At 30.4% G+C, this 18,666-nt stretch overlaps 1 protein-coding gene across 2 annotated transcripts; it reads left to right on the top strand.

Moving 5' to 3' along the window:
• The first annotated feature begins 6,943 nt into the window (after positions 1-6,943).
• LOC134728221 (T-box transcription factor TBX2-like) lies at positions 6,944-13,944 on the top strand. 2 transcript variants are annotated; one of them, XM_063592750.1, is made up of 5 exons: positions 6,944-7,444; positions 9,413-9,695; positions 11,322-11,468; positions 12,024-12,103; positions 12,338-13,944. In XM_063592750.1, exons 1-5 carry the CDS (start codon positions 7,083-7,085, stop codon positions 13,452-13,454), a joined length of 1,989 nt encoding a protein of 662 aa, XP_063448820.1. In that variant the 5' UTR covers positions 6,944-7,082; the 3' UTR covers positions 13,455-13,944. The 2 variants fall into 2 exon arrangements, with proteins under 2 accessions (XP_063448820.1, XP_063448821.1); XM_063592751.1 differs by having other exon boundaries at positions 9,413-9,680.
• Positions 13,945-18,666: the final 4,722 nt, after the last annotated feature.

Below are 18,666 nucleotides of genomic sequence, written 5' to 3' on the forward strand. Positions count from 1 at the left end.
AATTCAATGACTTTCTATCAAAGAATCTTGATCATATTCTGAGATTTAAAAAAATGTTTCCTTATTAATAATTCATTTTAAAGCAGAAAGATCATTTTGTCTATTTGACTTGGAGGTTTCACAATTGTATGACATTATTTTTGATCTTTCAATTTTAATATGACTATATACTATATCTATTTTCTTGTTAAATTATATACTTTTCTGATGCACAAATCAGTCTTAATTTATGTATAATTGCACTTCAATTATTCCATTATTCCTATGCATATTTATTATAATGATTTGGCCTTGTATGTATGTTTCTTTTTTTATCTACTAGTAAATCACATCCGAAATGAATGACAGACGGACATATATACAAAACTTAATGAATAATTGAAATAAAGATGTTTGCGTTATAACGCAAAGGTTTGCGTTATATCGCAAAGGTTTGCGAAAGTTTTGCGTTATAACGCAAAGTTTTGCGTTATAACGCAAAGGTTTGCGTTACAACGCAAAAGGTTTGCGTTATAAAAGGTTTGCGTTATAACGCATACATAGGAAGAAAAATAAAAAAAAAAAAATGTGTGGCGCTAATACGCTTCCGTACTGTTTTGTCTTTCGGTCCTTTTCTACTTTTCTTAATATAAACACGTAAATTAATTTCTCAGTTAATGATACATTTGTAAATGCTTTTGGTTATGTCAAACAAGAAATATTTCATTTGATAAGATGTGGGAAAAATCTTATAAGTTATTTGTGAAAGAAATTTAAATCTTATAATGTGTGTGCCTCTAAGTCTGTTTCGAGTGTCACTTTCGATCACTCAATTACAAAATACTTTTGAGAGGTGGAAAATTATACGATAATTTGCCTTTATAATTCTCAATAGGTCACACTAATGACCCTATGATTAAGTGATAAACAAACATGGTCACCAGTGGCCAAAAGCACATACAATGTGCGGACATTACAAGAGCAGGCGCCGCCTGTCAACTCAAGCTATTGTTGACCATTTCGATGATCGTTGTAGACAAATTTCAATTTTTGTTTTTCACAGTTGTTCTCGGCTGGTGTCTTATTAAAAAAACTTATGACTAGAGTTGTCTGTCCTTCACGTCTGCTCAGTGACAAAAATACGGTTGCATTCAAAGTGACACATTACTCAAATACATGTATGAAACAAAGACATATGCATGTGTTATTCAAATGTATTTCACAATGCCTAATCAGCATTTTTTGTTTTCCTATTGAATAGTCACTAAAGTATTGACTGGAATGATATATCGTGCCTCTTAAAAACAAAACAAAAACAAACGCTTAGACAATCAGTTTAATGAAAATCATATATTTGTAATATTTCTATAGGGTTTATGTTTAATGTTTGATTCAGTCAGTTTTAAGATATATCAATACTACACGATTTATATAAAATGAATTATTAAAATTAGCACGATTGGTATGACAATTTTGTGATTATTCAAATAAAAATATCATAAGTAAGATGTTTAAATCTAGAGTTTACGTGCTTTCTCTTTCAATAATAATTTTCTTTGGTTTAAATCCTGTGGTCTGATTAATATCTAGCGGGAAATTAGCATGATCATATAGTGCCTTAAAGAATTTACAATAATAATAAAAGATCTATAAGGTGGCAATTCTTCTTTTGTGAAGCATCACCAGCCTATATGAGCTGTTAGAAACAGGGATGCAGAAACAACAAAATCACAGAGATTTGAGTTTTTAATAAAAATCAAAGAATCCAACATTCGTCAAAATTACGTTATTGGAAAACTTCTATAAATTGAATTGATGAGGAGAAAATATATATTAAACATATTGTATTTTTAATTTATTTTGTTTCATATTATCTTTTTATCAAATTAACTACTTTTAAAGGTTTTTCTTCGGTATGGTCAAGTTTACATTCATCCAATGATGCAGGCAGACCTAGATGAATCCTTAAATAATTGGCTGTTGTATCTTGTTTGCAGCCTTGTTGTTAATTTGTATCCTCAGCCAAAGATTAGGGGTAGACCATTCCTAATCAGATTATCATTTGATCCAAGCTCTTCTGAAAATAGCCTACAGAATTGTTGTAAACAGATAATAATAGGGTAATCAACTAAACAAACACGGCTATTAATCGGATCATTACCTGTATAGAAAACAAGTTAAATAGTCCTGAGTGAGTGAAACCTTTACCACTTAGCACATGGTATATTGCAGTTTGGTTCCACCGCAGGGTTCAACTCTTTTTTAAAGTCCAATATTGACATTTTGTTGACGAAATTTCTTGACATATTTACAGAGCTCTATTTGTCTTCTGAAAAAAAATCAAGTTTTAATTTTTTATTGTGTTGGTACATGTTTACAGGCGTCAGATATTTATCATTAAAGTTCAGAAATAACGAGTATATTTGGTTTTGTAATTGACTTGTCCTTTGTTTGTTAGATACATTAAAGAATGAATATAATAAATTCTCTTTTATCATATTTGCCCGGTTGAAAATATTAAAACTTGATAAACCGAAGTCACACGAATTTATATCTATTATATTTGACCGGTCTAAATATTTAAAAAACGTAACAACTCGAAGTCAACTTCAATTTATTGAACTTGAACTAATTTAATAAACTCTTAGTATATATACGAACCTTTAACTCAAAGTCTAGCCTTTCTCGTAAATATTTACATGCCCAAGGAAGCTGCGGAATACTCTTTCAATTTATAAGTCTTAAGTATATCTTGTTATAAATTGACATGCCACAATGTCCTCTTCAGTTTAATTTATTATACCATCCGAAACCCTAGATAAGAATCTTGATACTTTTGCCTGGGACTATTTCATACAGTCCTAACTTATTCTGAAACATCATGTTATATTAATTACTGAAAAAAGTAAAATCACAAAAATACTGAACTTAGAGGAAAATTAATTCGGAAAGCCCATAATCACATGGCAAAATCAAATAACAAAATGCATAAAAAACTAATGGACAAGAACTGTCATATTCTTGAACTGGTACAGGCATTTTCAAATGTAGAAAGAAAAAGAAAGCAGACAACTAGTATTACAGCATATTCTCTGCCTTTTGATATGTCGTTTTCATTGTGGTTTGATATTTGCATCACGTATGACACAGATACTGAGTTGATGAAATATATACACATTTGTGGTTTGTGATTGCTCAAAACCAAATATTAGATTTCAAAAAGTTCACTGCTCAGAACCATATATTGGAAATCAAAACGTTCTTCACGTTTAAGAGCTATAAAGAACAGATAAAACATTTAAAAGATTTTTACAAATCGGGATTGACATTTTGTACTTAATATATTTCACATCAATTGTCATCCAAATCTTTCTAAAGTATCAATATCATAGTCATAAGTCAATACTAAAACAGAGGTTACTTGAGGGACTGGAGCGCCGGTTACAGCGACTTCTATTCCGACAGCATTAGCATCGAGTGGTGCTATATCTATTCTAAGTAAAACCTGTCTCACATAGCTCCCGTTTGTGATATCTTTATTCATGAACAGAAGTATGTTAGCTATTTGTTACCTTTATATGAAAAAATAAAAAAATTGGGAATAAATTCGATAATAGTTTTTTTTAGATTTTTGGCCGATGACTAGTAATTCTCAATACCGTGATTCGGTAAAAGAAAGGCGAAAGATACCAAATGGATTTCAAACTCGTAATTCAAAAATAAGCTATAGCAATGTCATGGGATAAAAACCCAAATGAAACAAACAGTATAGTACAAAACACAATAAAACGTAAATTATTCAATGAGCAATGCACTTTTTGGAATATTGATGTTTGATCAACGGTACTCGCAACATACTATTGGAAAGCCGAAGAACTTGGACAGAGAACGCCAAAATCAATAGAATAACTTTATAATCTAATACCAGAACGTTTATCAAAGAGAATATGTTCCAGACTTTTGCCAGACTTTTGAATGTAATTTGATCTAATGTCATTTGTTTTGTTATCTGTGGTCGCTTTGTGAAATTATAGGGTACATGTTTAAAATATTAAATTCGATCTTCACTTCGTAATCATTTTGATATTTGAACAGACGTCATAATAATTCCACCTGCAATTCATAAAATGCTGATGCAAATGGTTTTCCATTCGTTTGACATTACTTTTTCTTCCCCTGAAGCAATGGCATCGATCTCATCCTACCAACAGATTAAACCGCCATTTGTCTCAGCTTTAAAGACGTTCGGAAACTCTTTGATGCGGCCATAATCTTTTGTGGATATAAGTTTTACACCTTCCTGTCAATGAAAATATCAAAGCTTTTCTATTCAATTCTGTACACAAATCAGAACTTAAAGTGAAAAATAAAATTGTGCACTGCCACTTATTTTTCAATATAAATAATAATGTTTTTGAAGTAATGATTGTAGCTCATATTTTGTGAAGATTGTCTAAACACTATTTAATTCACACACTTTGTTCATTCTTTGTAACGTGGAATCTGTCTGATTTTATGTGGAAACCTCTTACTGATTGTTTAAATGAAAATTCATTTGTGGTCGTTTTTATAGACCAATTGAGCGTCTTATGAGAGGAAAGATAAGGCCTTGTTGACTCTTTTCGTGTATGTTTCTCTTTGAGGTTGTATTTTTATAGCTTAGAACAGATTTCATAAATACTTGTTTCAACAGCTGAAAATTTAATAGACGCGATTGTCTCCCTTCGTACATTAGGATAAGCGACATCCCATTGGCAAATGACATTTTGTTTTCATAAAGAAATGTCATTGATTATTTGATTGTCTTCTTCACAAATTAAGTATCAGTAATACTCTCCAATAGTGAGGCGAAATTAGTTATCTTGTCGCGAAAGACAAATTTTGATCAACATTTTATCTAAAAGTAAAATGAAAAAGTGAAATCTGTCTGATTTTTTACAATAAAATTGTTTCTTGCTGGGAGATTTTTCAATCTCTTGTTATCTTTACCAGACATGGTAATTTTTATTGCAATAATTGTTAGATGAAAATAGCGAGGTGTGTCATTGACTTCTATTGTTTATAACGTAATGAAATTAGCGTTCCAGTCTCTCCTACTGTGTATGAAGGGAAAATAGAATTTAATTATTTTTGTAAAAATATTCAGGAATAATTCGAAACTCATGTGTTTTGCACTAGGGTTTTGCAGCAACATTATCGTTCAGAAATATTAATCATAAAAACTATTGTGATTCGTATTGTGTTCTATACTATAAAGATACCGCCAAAAAAAGAAGATTATTTTAATTTACAAAAAGATGCCTTTATACAAGCATTTCAATTAGTTTTCATTCATTTTTAACAGATACATATTTCTGTTTTGCTTCTTTTCTATAATAAATTTGTCAAGTGCTATTCATACTCTCATTCATTATGATAGAGAAAATAAAATATCGAACCAATATTTATAGTTTTATTTAACTTAGTGCAGCTAAAGGGAAATTATAAATGAATTTTTTAATTTACCCTCTGTCTAAAAATTTTACGAATAATTATTTGTGTATTAGCTTGAGGTATATATAATTATTAAAATATGACAACTCGTGGCACCATCGTTAATTCTTAATCCTTTAACACAATTTAATAATCTTCCCTATAGACAGAGACACCTTGACGATATCAGAGGATTATCTTTTTATTAATTTTTATGATTTAATTATGCATAATTTAATTCTCTTCATCATAATCAGTTCAGGTAGATCAGTAATAGGTGTCGACCAATTATGGTGTCATTCCCCCCATTCGTGTGCTAGCAGTCTCCATATTTCCCTAAAGTTATAAAGATATCATTATTGAAAAAATATAATTAATGAAGTGTCACAGTCGATTGGAATTAAACATGTTTATTAATTTTAATAAAATATAAATGAATTGACATGCAATTTACTATTGATGTGTCTATTTTGTTTTTGTTTTCTAATATTTTTTTTAAGGTTTCAGAAATATTGTTTTTTGCGGGTTTTTTTAACCATAATAAGCCACTTCTTCAAAAAATAAAATATTATTCTAAATATTTGTGTATTAGTAGCTAAATACGCATTTCAATATTCACGATTTCGACCAATAAGTGTATCGAAGAAACGGCCATCTCTAAGATTTTTCAGCATACAAATCATCATTAAAAATCAACAGATTTCGTACAGAATTTAATAACTCTTTACTGTGTATCTACCAAGATTTATATTTGCGTTATTTCTTATCGCCCATGGCGCCAGTGCTAAACTTGTTTTTCTTAAGTCAGCTAAGTATTTTAAAAATGACATTTATAACTTTTATACAAAGCTCCTCCCCCGGTAGAATTTTGTCTCCTTTTCATTTTATTTTTATTAACGTTTTCTTTCTATTTTACATATAATTTGACTTCATTTTTTCTGTTAATCGGTTTTGTCTTGAAAAAAATACGATAACAATTTACAAAACATATTTCGACCATTTAAAATTTGTTTCATTTTAGGTTTAAGGTTATGAAACAAAAATATATGAATTAAAAATTTCTATTAAAAATTGAATTATAGCACTTGAGTAATGTTATTCAAAATAAATTTAATTACAATTAGAAAGGGCAACTTTTCTATGAAAATTGATATAAATGAATTTGATCTATGTCCTTGATAAAACTCGATGTATCATTTCATTTAATTATATACTTATCATAACAGTAAATCACTTCAGTAAGTAAATGGATTAGGGGGCGTGGTCTCAATCACCCAATTCTTTTATTCAATGAACGTGTTGACACATAAAACAAAGCAATGTTCTGCCCTTCACAGTTAATCCTGAAGGTAAACTTATCAATACCTCAATTAACACGCCCCTTTTCAGTTCTGATTGGTTTATCTGACAATATCAACCAATCAAATCAACGGAAAATGTATTATGCAGATTCGTACTAATATTTCAGAAATTGTTTAGATTTGATGTGAGATAAATTTTGCTTCCTATATAGGGGTAACAAATCTAGTATTATATCAGTAATCATTTTTGATTTGGACTGTATACATATATAAACATACTTAGTGAACTTTTTAACGACTTATGCATATTTTCACTGGACTTAACAAATTATGATATATCAGGGAAATAATTCGGACTTACCGATGGCTTATAATCCGTTTTTTCTGCATCGTCCAGCTGACTATAGTGCGCTTCTAGCTCAGCAACAGCAATATTTATCTAACATTGCAATGCAATCACCTGGTTATGCCGCATCCCTGCTCCCTAAACTTCAGCAGGCTATGGGAACGATGGGTAGATCCCCACTCACACCAGCTGATTTAATGCACCCTCTACACCAAAGACAGATGAGGACTATGGACCCACCAGAGTCTGAAATTCATGACGATCCTAAAGTTGAACTTGAAGGCAAAGAATTGTGGGACCAATTTCACAGTATGGGAACAGAAATGGTCATCACAAAGTCAGGAAGGTTCGTATTAATATTTTTAAGAAAATTAGCGTTTTTCTAAAATAAGTGTAAATTTGAAATTAGCCTATTGTTATTATTATGATTTATACAAAAATAGAAAGAAGAAAATAAATAAACATACTTTATACTCCCTTAATCAAAATACTGTATATAATTTTGTATATCTATTCTTCAATTTTATGAATAAATATGAAAATGTGGTATTCATGATTGCTAAGAAACTACTTTTTACAAGTTTTTTTTTCTAATCTAATTAAAACTTTGTTTTCTTATTATTTTCCCTGTAATAAAGATAAAAAGCTATATATTTTAATCAAAAACTGCATGCTAAAGTGTTTATATTATAAAAGCTTTTATTATGGTTTATCAGGTACATTTGTTAGTTATTTCTATTCAAATCTGTCTTGCACTAAAACATCCTCATCTCGTTAGCGTAATCAGTACCGCTTAAGTTCGTGACAATAAAATAAAAATTTTATATTTATTTTATTATTTTCTAATTCAAATTTATCTGTGTATTTATCAAAATTTTACGGAAGATGTTAAGCGTTTATCTCTTATCTGAAGCAAGTTTCAGTCTCAATAAATTTAATTTAATCGTCGCCCGTTAACAAGACGCGAGCGGTAAAGATAATATCAGAGCAAGTTCCGCAGCAGGGCGACTTGTTTTCTACTGACACCCCTCGCCACACAGGATGATAGCAGTAAATTTTGTCTACGAAATAAACGAGGGAAATCTGTTTATTTCATACTGATAGCAGAAATAATTTCTGACACTTTTAACTGTTTAATGTATATTGTCAAAATTTATATATAAGTGTCAATTCAATTTCACTGTCAAAGTTTAGATACATTTCATATGAAGTGTTGAAATATTGAAATAAAGATGGTTTTTTTTTTTTTAAATTATTTGAAAACAGAAGTTGTTTCTTTATTATTTTTTTATTTTCATTTTTTACTTGTTTATTTAAGAGAAAGATAAAAAAAGAAATTTGTTGTTTCTATGAATTTGTTTGTTTAAGTTAATAGTACAATCAATTGGTTTAAATCTGAATAATTAGTATTATGACCCTTGAAATTTTATTGTCAACATTCAATAATTGATAGGTATAAATTTCACAGTTATATCAGGACCTAACTTAATCCTTACTTATACAAAATTAAATAAACGTGGTCCCAGACTGTCCGGCATATACTAGGATTAGTGTCAGCTAGCCGAATTTGTGACATAAGGCACTTAGCTTGTCAACTATCAGCCTCCGAATGTATCCGTATCAGTTATAGAAATATGATAAAATAATGTCAAAATTCGTCAGGGAAATGATACATGTATCATACTTTGTCTTATCTGAGCTATATTTCGGTTAAACGGATTAAAAACTTTTAATTCTTTCGATTAGATTTTCACATTTTTAATAAGCTTATTATTTAATATAATATGACCACTAACACATAGTACTACCGTCATTACATATTTCATTTCCTTGTTTTTGTTGTTCTCATGTAGATTTTTTTAAATCAAATTTCATCCTCTCAAAGTTCATTATATATAACTATGTAAGAAATATACTACATCTACATCAGTTTTGAATTAATAATGTTTTTAATTACCAAAACATTCCATATGCCTCACTCTCTATGTAAAAGTTCCATTAATGCAGTCTTTTAAATAACATAATACTGACAACTGTTCCTTATTTATTTAATAATTCATCTATTTGTTATATTAAAATTTTGTCTTTGAAATGCGAATTGCCAAAGACAAAATTTTAATATAACATATTCATATTAATTTACTTTTTTTTATATTTATTTATATATAGTTGTCTCTTTTATATTTCTATCAATCTACTTGTTTATTAATTAACTTATTTACTTGTAGATTTATTTATTTCATTTAATATAAGAAATATTCTCTCACTATTATTATTAATACAAGATAATAAATAAGATTTTTATTTATTTCAGACGAATGTTTCCACCATACAAAGTACGAGTATCTGGTTTGGACAAAAGAGCAAAATACATCTTGTTAATGGACACCGTGCCTTTAGATGACTGTAGATACAAGTTCCACAACAGTAGATGGGTTGTAGCAGGAAAAGCTGACCCAGAGATGCCCAAGAGGATGTATATTCACCCAGATTCTCCAAGCACTGGCGAGCAATGGATGCAAAAAGTTGTCTCTTTCCACAAACTCAAGCTGACCAATAACATATCTGACAAACATGGATTCGTAAGTTATCATTTTGTAAGTTTTAACACATTTTAAGGGTTCTCTCTCTATAATTCTAAAAGATTCCGAAACAAATTTCTGGACTTTAAAAACAAAAATAGTTTCTTTCAGACCATTTATTCAAAGATTTTTCTCACTTACAAAATTAAAACTAATGAAAAATTTCGAAACTTATGAAAAAGAGCGCTCCTTTTTGACGATTTTTTCAAAGATTTTCATCTTCATAATTATACAAAGAAATAAAATTTCATGGCATCTGGTATCACACCTTTCCCTGACTTAGAGAGAATTCTTGTACACCTTTTATTATTGAGGTATAATCTAATTTAGTGTAGAAATATTGCTAATTAAACATATTCCTTAGATTCACTCCTGCTTTTCTTTAAACTTACGCCCCACAAATTATCAAAGCATAATAAATTAATTAAGCATACAATTTGATTATAAGTAAATGGAAGAATCTATCAGCTTCATTCTAGATCAAAGGTCGGCAAGTTTTCATGTATTTCTGCTAAGGATCAGCTATTCAATGTTTTGGAACAATCTTGTTAATTTGATGGTCTCCGTGTAACACAATGACATGTATTATGTAAGACATATGCTTCTGATTTTTCTGTATAAGATACATTCTTCTGAAACAAAACGATATTACGCAATAAACATTCGCTTCAATCACTTGCAGAATTATAGGATTTAATTTCATATAAGCTATAAATATGGCTTATTATGTAAATAGATATTTTTTTCATTTTCCTCACGATCTGCTAAAAATCACAGCTCATTTTTACGTGGAATTGTGAATTTCTAAGAGCATTATCACCTTAGTGATAATTTGTACAGACTAAGTGGGGGTGTTAGTCTTTTTTTCCATAGTCTATAAAACTGGGAAAATTTTCACTCAATTTCCATAAGCACCTAATTTGTATACAATAAAGACTGTTAGCTTTCGCAAATAAGTATGATAATTGTTCTTTAATTCCTCTAATAGTGTAACACCTTTTTCATTAAGGCGTTGAAATACTTGATTTACGGATAAAGAAAAATTCTTTCGTATGCGTAAATGGCGCCGTCTTCCTTAAGCCAACACGTCGGTCAGTTTTCTCTATCAGGGTTCGGGATCTATTGCTCAATTTTTGTAGGATTAGTGTTTGAGCTTCCGCTAAGTACAAAAAGATTTACTGACAAAACTAATTAAACGAATATTCGTATACAAAACGATTGAAGCGAAATAATTACTGGTCGTTTTCACTTGATGTAAATTGATTGACTTGATCGGTGATGGGTCTTTAGACTATATCATTTCTTGTATAATTGAGAAATATGCCAACTTAAGAATAATTATTCGCCATATTTGCATCTGTCTATTTAATTTTCTGCCCGAGTAAACGTACGGAAACAGACTGATCCACATCATATATATTCATTACATTAATTCCTTAGATTTGTTTTACATGTCACGTATAATGACAAAGTAAGCCGACCAAGTTTAAAATTTGACAACTTAAAGTAATAGTTAGATTGTCGCCCTTACTATTATATTTTTGCAATTAAACATCATGTTTGGTTTTTTTTTTAACATTGTTGTCCTTACTATTATATTTTTGTAATTAAACTTAATTTTTTGTTATTTCTTTTTTACAGACTATTCTCAACTCCATGCACAAGTACCAGCCTCGTTTCCATCTAGTCCGTGCTAATGACATTTTGAAGCTTCCTTACTCCTCGTTCCAGACATACGTGTTCAAAGAAACCCACTTTATTGCAGTGACAGCGTATCAGAATGAAAAGGTGTGTTTACTAGTTTATTTTAAACAGATTATTGCTTTTAAGGCGACTTTTAAAACAAGTTTATTTACAAAGCGCCATCTATACATCATAAAGATGACACGCACGTGCCTGGTAATTGTCTGGATCATTTGAAGCGTTTACAAAGCAGCTTAATCTATGTCCCAAAGGAGCTTACCAATGATACTCAAACATTCAGGTGATGCTGAACAAACAATATCTTCATGATTTGTATATTTTGCATTGAAAGATGGTCACTGATAGCAGTTACTTGATGAAAATACAGATCTAATTGCAAACTACTAAAGTATGATAATGACGGAATAATTAGCGAGTTTTGTTTATTATTGTCGACTGGTCTAGCACTCCAGTTGCAAATCGGCATCCTAAGTGCTAGGCAAAGATACACGATTTTTCTTTGATAAATATTAAACAAACTATGTTGAAATATATCTCACCAGCGACATTTATTACGCATTCGATCAATATATTCTGAGTCTTGCTTGGAAAATTGATAAAATTATTCTAGATAAATAATATCTTATTTTTGTTTTCTAGGTAACGCAGTTAAAGATCAACCACAATCCATTTGCCAAGGGTTTTAGAGATCAAACCGGAACTGGAAAGAGAGAGAAAAAGTAAGTATATATTTGCAATACAAAGGATAATTCCAAACGCAACAAACTACCATTAACATTGACGAATGGTATATTTCTACAAGTTTAAAATAAAGTACAAGTTTGTTCTACCTATATTAAGCTTTTTGTTTTCTATATATAATATTCAGGATATTTCATTTAGTTTTATCTCTTTGTTATACTGATATCTTTTATTTTATTGAAATACTTATTATTTTTGTTTTATTTTTGCAGAAGGCACATTTCAAGTTCATCAAGCCAACAGTTAGTTTCATCTGACCGAGAACAAACCAAAGCAGACACAACTCTGAGCGACGATGAAGACGAGATATGTGTCGACGAAACTGACGACGTTTCATCGGAAGTAACATCTGCAACAGAACTAAAAGGAATTATTGCAACCGAACAGGAAGTTGGAATTGATATGAAGATACCTCATAGTATCCACTCGGATGTATTCGGGGTGAAACAATCGTTAGATACATCAGATGACTCCGTACACAAAGAAGGATTCCAACGCGCAGATATAAATCTAAGTTTGACATCGTCGTCAAACGATGAATTAGACAGATCAGACATTAGCCACGTATCACCTAATAAATCCGAAAGCGAGGCAGATCATTCACATTCAGACGACTCCATCAGTGAAGAAAAATCTCGACTCAAATCACCAGTAATTTCGTATCATTCCGATTCAGAAGACAGTCGAAAAGGACCAGTTAAAGCACCAAATGTAACAGTTGTACAACCATCAGCAACGCATGCTATGTTCCCTTTTATGTACCCTTCAAATGGACTCTTCTCATCTCCTTCATCATTTCCGTTTCCGCTTGGACACATGTTATTCAATTCTGGAAATTCAGCATTTTCTTCGCAACTTCCATTTTTTTCACAAGGACATAGTGACATGAACAATTTACCACCAACACATCCTTTGTCATTGTCGTTATCAAACCAGTCTCTGTTACAACCAGCATTTACTTCCGGTAGTTCACCGTATAGTCCAACATCACCACAGAATCAACCATCTCATCTTGGACCTATGTTTTCGTCACGTTCTAGTCCTCGTTATACACCATACTCACTTCCATCGACAAAAACAACAATGGTTACTTCAACGTCTCCAGTGTCAGCAACAGGGAATCCAATGTGTGGCGCATCCGATTCATCTCCGTCAATCTCACCGAGAATGAACGGAATTAGCCGACATTCACCGAACAGTAGAAGTCCACTTTCTTTGAACATTCCATCCCCATATGACAGTATAAACAATCGTGCAAACAATGACATAAGAAGTATGGAAAGAATGTTATATGGCATAAACCGATCAAGACTTGAGTCAGACAAATAATAATATTGTTGTGTTAATTGTTTAATTTATTTATTTAGACGGGTATTTATTATTATTTTATTTTTGTTTTTCTTGTGTTCGATTTATTGTCATGTACTTACTTCCAGAACCTAAGTTGTTCTAAATATAGATCTTTGGATCAAGTGCTCAAGAAGTAATCACGTGACAATTATACATTAGTAGGACGGACAACGCTCATGAAAAACATTGATGCTGTGATATAGAAAAAGACAGGGTTAAAATAATTACACAGATATATCTATGATTAAGCATACAAGATCTTGATGTCAATCAAATAGTTTTTTTTAAGTAAAATTAACGTTTTAGATGTATATACTTAGACTTTCTTCTAGTTGATTCTGACATTATTTCTGTGTACATTGTTTAAACAATTAATGGCATTGATTTTTTTCAGGGCTTTACTAGTAAATGGGCAGTGTGCAATATTTGTTCTCAATATGTATCTAAACAATAAATGAATGAAACTTTATTTTATTTTCAAATTTTATTTAGCAAGCCACTTTCATATACGAAAGAAGATTTTGAGTTAAACTCTGACTTGGCCCTTATCAATTGATTCGAACTCGAACTATGCTATGCCCCATACCACATCTCCTTATTACTATATTCATAGTCTAAAAATGTATTCATCAACCAGGAAGGTGCATTTAAAGAGAATCATCACGAATACAACCAAAAAGAAAAAGGAATAACACTTATGATAATTTACAAAACACTAATGATTGACCAACACGAACCAAACCAAAAACCTAGGTGAGCGTAATGCAACCTTTATACCTCAGTGAAAACTATAGCATTTTGACTCTATTTTTTTGTACATACGAAGAGAAATGTGAGGTGTGCCTAAACGGGACAGTGAACCAACAAGATAAAAATAGCAGAAAACATATTTATATCGATTTATTAAAAAAGATATAAATACAAAACAAATTAAAAAATCATTGAATTTGATTGATTGATTGTTGATAGCTTAACGCCCACAGGCAATCGTTGTAACTGAATATTAGTTATAAAATGAAAAAATATAATAATGGACAACGAAAATGACACACAGAAAAATTAAAACAAATAGTTTAGACACAAAAATACAACCAAGACGCATTGGTAAATGGAAAATAATAATTTACAGACACAAAAATACAACCAAGACACATGGAAAATGGAAACAAATAATTTACTGACTCAAAAATACAAACAAGACACATTGGAAAATGGAAACACATAATTTACCCACACAAAATACAACCAAGACTCATGGAAAATGGAAACAAGTAATTTTCTGACTCAAAAATACAACCAAGACACATTGGAAAATAGAAACAAATAATTCACAGACACAAAAATAAAAGAAGACACATGGGATATGGAAACAAATAATTTACAGACACAAAAACAAAACCAAGACACATTGTAAAATGGAAACAAATAATTTACCGACACACACATACAACCAAGACACATGGAATATGGAAACAAATAATTTACCGACACAAACATACAACCATTTATATCCAATATTTAGCTTGAATCAACAGTAGTGATATGTCGACCATGCCAAAGAGGTCTGCTATAGAACTGTCAATTTCCAAAAAACAGTTTGATTTATACCAGAAATCTTCGTATTAAGTAATCCAGTTTGAATAACCTGTTTTGCTTTTTATGCTCATAAATCTTAAGCATGTTTCAATAATCATGCAAATACATTTTAAATTAACTATTAGACTGTAAGTTAATCGCACAAGAATGGCAAATACGCTTTCTATAATGCACCTAACTTCAATATAAAATATCACTGACACCAATTTTCAACCATATTCTTTTTCCTTATGAAATATTCAATTACTGACAAAATAATAAAAGAAACTATTTGATAATATAGACTATCGTTCAATACACAACCTCTGTTGTTATATGGTGACTTAATTGACATAGTGGAACATTTTGACTGTCTTTTAAACTGACTGATATCATTGTTTTTAGTGAACCTTTTTATATTTACCTTTCGTGCATATTACAATTATTTCACCTTATTTTAAAGTTTTAAGCTGATAAGCCGAGCCAGGTGTAGGATTTTACAAGTTTTACAAAGGCAAGCAGTTAAGCATAACTTGGGCTACGGTTTTCAATGGCTTGCTTTAATTTTAAGGTCAACTTTACCCGTGAAATAGATAGGTTTTAGTTGATAATATCCCTGGCATGTTTAAGTAATATCATGACTATTTAATTACCGAAGATTCATTTGGTTTTAATTCGTTTTGTCCGGAACCATTCGGGAGAAAACGGTCTCTTTGATCTTACTGAAGTCTTTTTTTCATTTGTCTTATTTGACAATTTTGTCTTTGGATTTCTGACAAGGGAATTAAGTGACTTATATAATTCTTTAAGAACTCGAGACGTAATGTACGTAACTTGTACATTAAGCTTACTTATATTGAACATTCTGTTTGAAGATTTGGAAAACGGAATAAGTATATAAAATCCACTTCGAATCGTTGAATATTAACAGAATCGGACGAAAAGCAACAACTGTAATGATTCTGCCAAGAATACTTAATTTCTGGAAGCTAGCTGAATTATGGACAGACTGGCTTCTGAAATGTTCAGAATACACGTGTATAAAATCACACTGTTTAAAGATACTGCTTTCGGAACATGTAAATTGAGGGCTGTCTGATTAAACTATAGTATGACTTTCTACTGTGGCAGTTGCGTCAGAATTTCAAGAGCGATTATGAAGAGGAAAATATTTCATTTTGGAAAGATTCTTTATCTCTTTTATGTACATGTATATTTATAATCTCTTTCCTTGTTCAACTTTCATTCCGTTAATGCATAACCTTTTTATATAGAGACAAGAAAATACTGGATTTATGTTGATAAAAGATCATAAAACAGCTATAGACTTATGAAATGTTAGACAAGAAAGCGAACAGTCTGGAACAATGGAAAATATCATACACTTAACAAAAGGAAAAACTAAACGAACAATTAAATAAGGGGATTTGTTTAAAACACGTTTTCAAGATGAAAATATAGTACACATCATCCCAATTTATAGAATTTCACGATTTCAGACGAATTTAGAATTAATACAGTGCTTTCAAACTCAATTTTTTCTTTTTATTCTGTAGGGAGGATGTTTCTAGTTTGTTTTGAATTATAAAGTAAGTTTTTCTTTAATCTTTTGCATTTTATTCATTCATATCATAAACAACACACACAAAATATTATGTAAACTATTCTGTATTGGGAAACACTATGATTAGATACATATTGTGACATTATTCAGTAAATTCTGTACATTATAAATCTCATAAAATGTTAATAATAACAGAATGTTGAATCTCCAAATATTTTCTCGATTACAGCTGGGACATTTTTCTTTTATTGTAAGGGAACGCCTTCTCGTATGGGATAAACCGAATTGAATAGAATAACAAACTATAGTTAACTTCAGTAACAGGGTATCTTTTCGATAATTATAGGGTATAGCACGACACGAGACAAATTTGCAAATGAAGAAGTCAAAATCGGTTTGAATTGTAGCACTGTCACCCGTGGCCAATTAGAGGCCGAATAGGTATACTCGGTTATTAGGTTGCAATAAAATGAAAGTGATCGAGTTCACCCTTGCATCTGCCGAGTCCGTTTTACTGTTTTCATTATCGTATGTGTTTTTGGTAATGTTATATATCAGTTCAAGCTTTTTCATCTTCGGCTATTAACATAATCTTGTTAGTTGTAAAATGCTTTCATTGAGAGAAATAAATGTTTTATGCTATACAAGTGACTTGAATTGAACCATGTTTTGCCGACCAATTTACAATCTGGTAATAGTGCAGAACATGTATAAGTATAGAAACTAAGCATACTTATAATCTAGCATTCTGTCGTTGGAAAAGGTCTATGCTCTTACCGAAGTTATCTCAGTTTAATGATAGCTGAATTCATTTTTTGTATAAATTAAAAAATCAGTTAATGATACAGAATTTGTATATGTTGTTATATATTCATGGAGCTTTGAAAACGAATATCACTTGTCAATCATATGTTCTGGGTAAACTTTAATCGAAAATTATTTTCTTATTTATTGTAATATATATAGTATATACAAACATTAAAAATAGAGCAACTAACTGCAAACAATTACATACATAATCTATATACCAGAGTGAAAACTATAAATCTCAAGCATATTAATATAAATATGTAAGTGTAATATATAATCTTTATAATGGTGTCATATATGTAATTTATATAACGTAAGTACCAAATAAATTGAATCTATAGCCTATATAGCAATTAAATAATAATGTAAATTGTCACTTTAGTGGTTCATTTGGTCAAGATAGTTGTGTCCAGTTACAGGTTTAGTTATGTGAATGGCTATGTATGACGTAATTTATCATGACAACTTGCCATTTTCTGGGCGCCATGAATCTTGCGGACAGTCCGTTCCTTCCTCGTAGATTTGACCATAGGTGTATTTTTGTGTGTAATATTTATCATAATTTAATTGCTTTATTTAAATTAATGGTTTGAATTATCACACAATAAGTATAATATGATATATATCTAAACCCCATCTTCTTCCGAATTGAAACTTTTAGTCTCTCGCGGCTCTACGAGAATCACGTATCAATATTTTGATTAATTTATTACATCGGATTAACAATTACACGTGTTTTAAATGTTTGATCGAGATATTAAAATTATAAATTTTAAACAAACGTTTGAAGTTTGGAATTTTAGTATTATTTTATTATACTGCGGCGGAAAACTTAAAGCGAAACAGAACCAGAAGGCTCTTTTGTTACTACGATGTTTGACAATGATTATTAATTTACAAACTCAATAAAAATGTTGCCAATCGGAATAAAATCACCTGAGGTAATATTGAAACTCGTAACTCATATATACTAACTATTTTGTCAAAAACAATGATGACAGACTAATGCCAAGGGTATCAATAGTTTGAAAATATTGATATAAGATTTGTAGGATTAAAACTTGTTTGATATGTTTTTTGTAAATTTCAAACAAATTTGTTTAATCAGTGACATAATATAATTTGTTACCTAAATTGTCAGAAATATCGCCATAATCTATTTTTTTAGTCCCCATTTTCAACCAATTAGCATATTAAGCGGTTACTTTTTTTCCTCTTATATTTAATGCGTTTCCCCAGTTT

This window comes from Mytilus trossulus, chromosome 8 (genome assembly GCF_036588685.1).
Source record: "Mytilus trossulus isolate FHL-02 chromosome 8, PNRI_Mtr1.1.1.hap1, whole genome shotgun sequence".
Classification (NCBI taxonomy): Eukaryota; Metazoa; Mollusca; class Bivalvia; order Mytilida; family Mytilidae; genus Mytilus; species Mytilus trossulus.

What these genes read in the sequence shown, in the direction of transcription:
- LOC134728221 (XM_063592750.1), top strand. Translation starts at nt 7,083, where the DNA reads ATGATATATCAGGGAAATAATTCGGACTTACCGATGGCTTATAATCCG. An exon ending in GATTCGTAAGTTATCATTTT is followed by an intron (nt 9,696 to 11,321) that starts GTAAGTTTTAAC and finishes TCTTTTTTACAG; the next exon opens with ACTATTCTCAACTCCATGCA. An exon ending in ACTGGAAAGAGAGAGAAAAA is followed by an intron (nt 12,104 to 12,337) that starts GTAAGTATATAT and finishes TTATTTTTGCAG; the next exon opens with AAGGCACATTTCAAGTTCAT.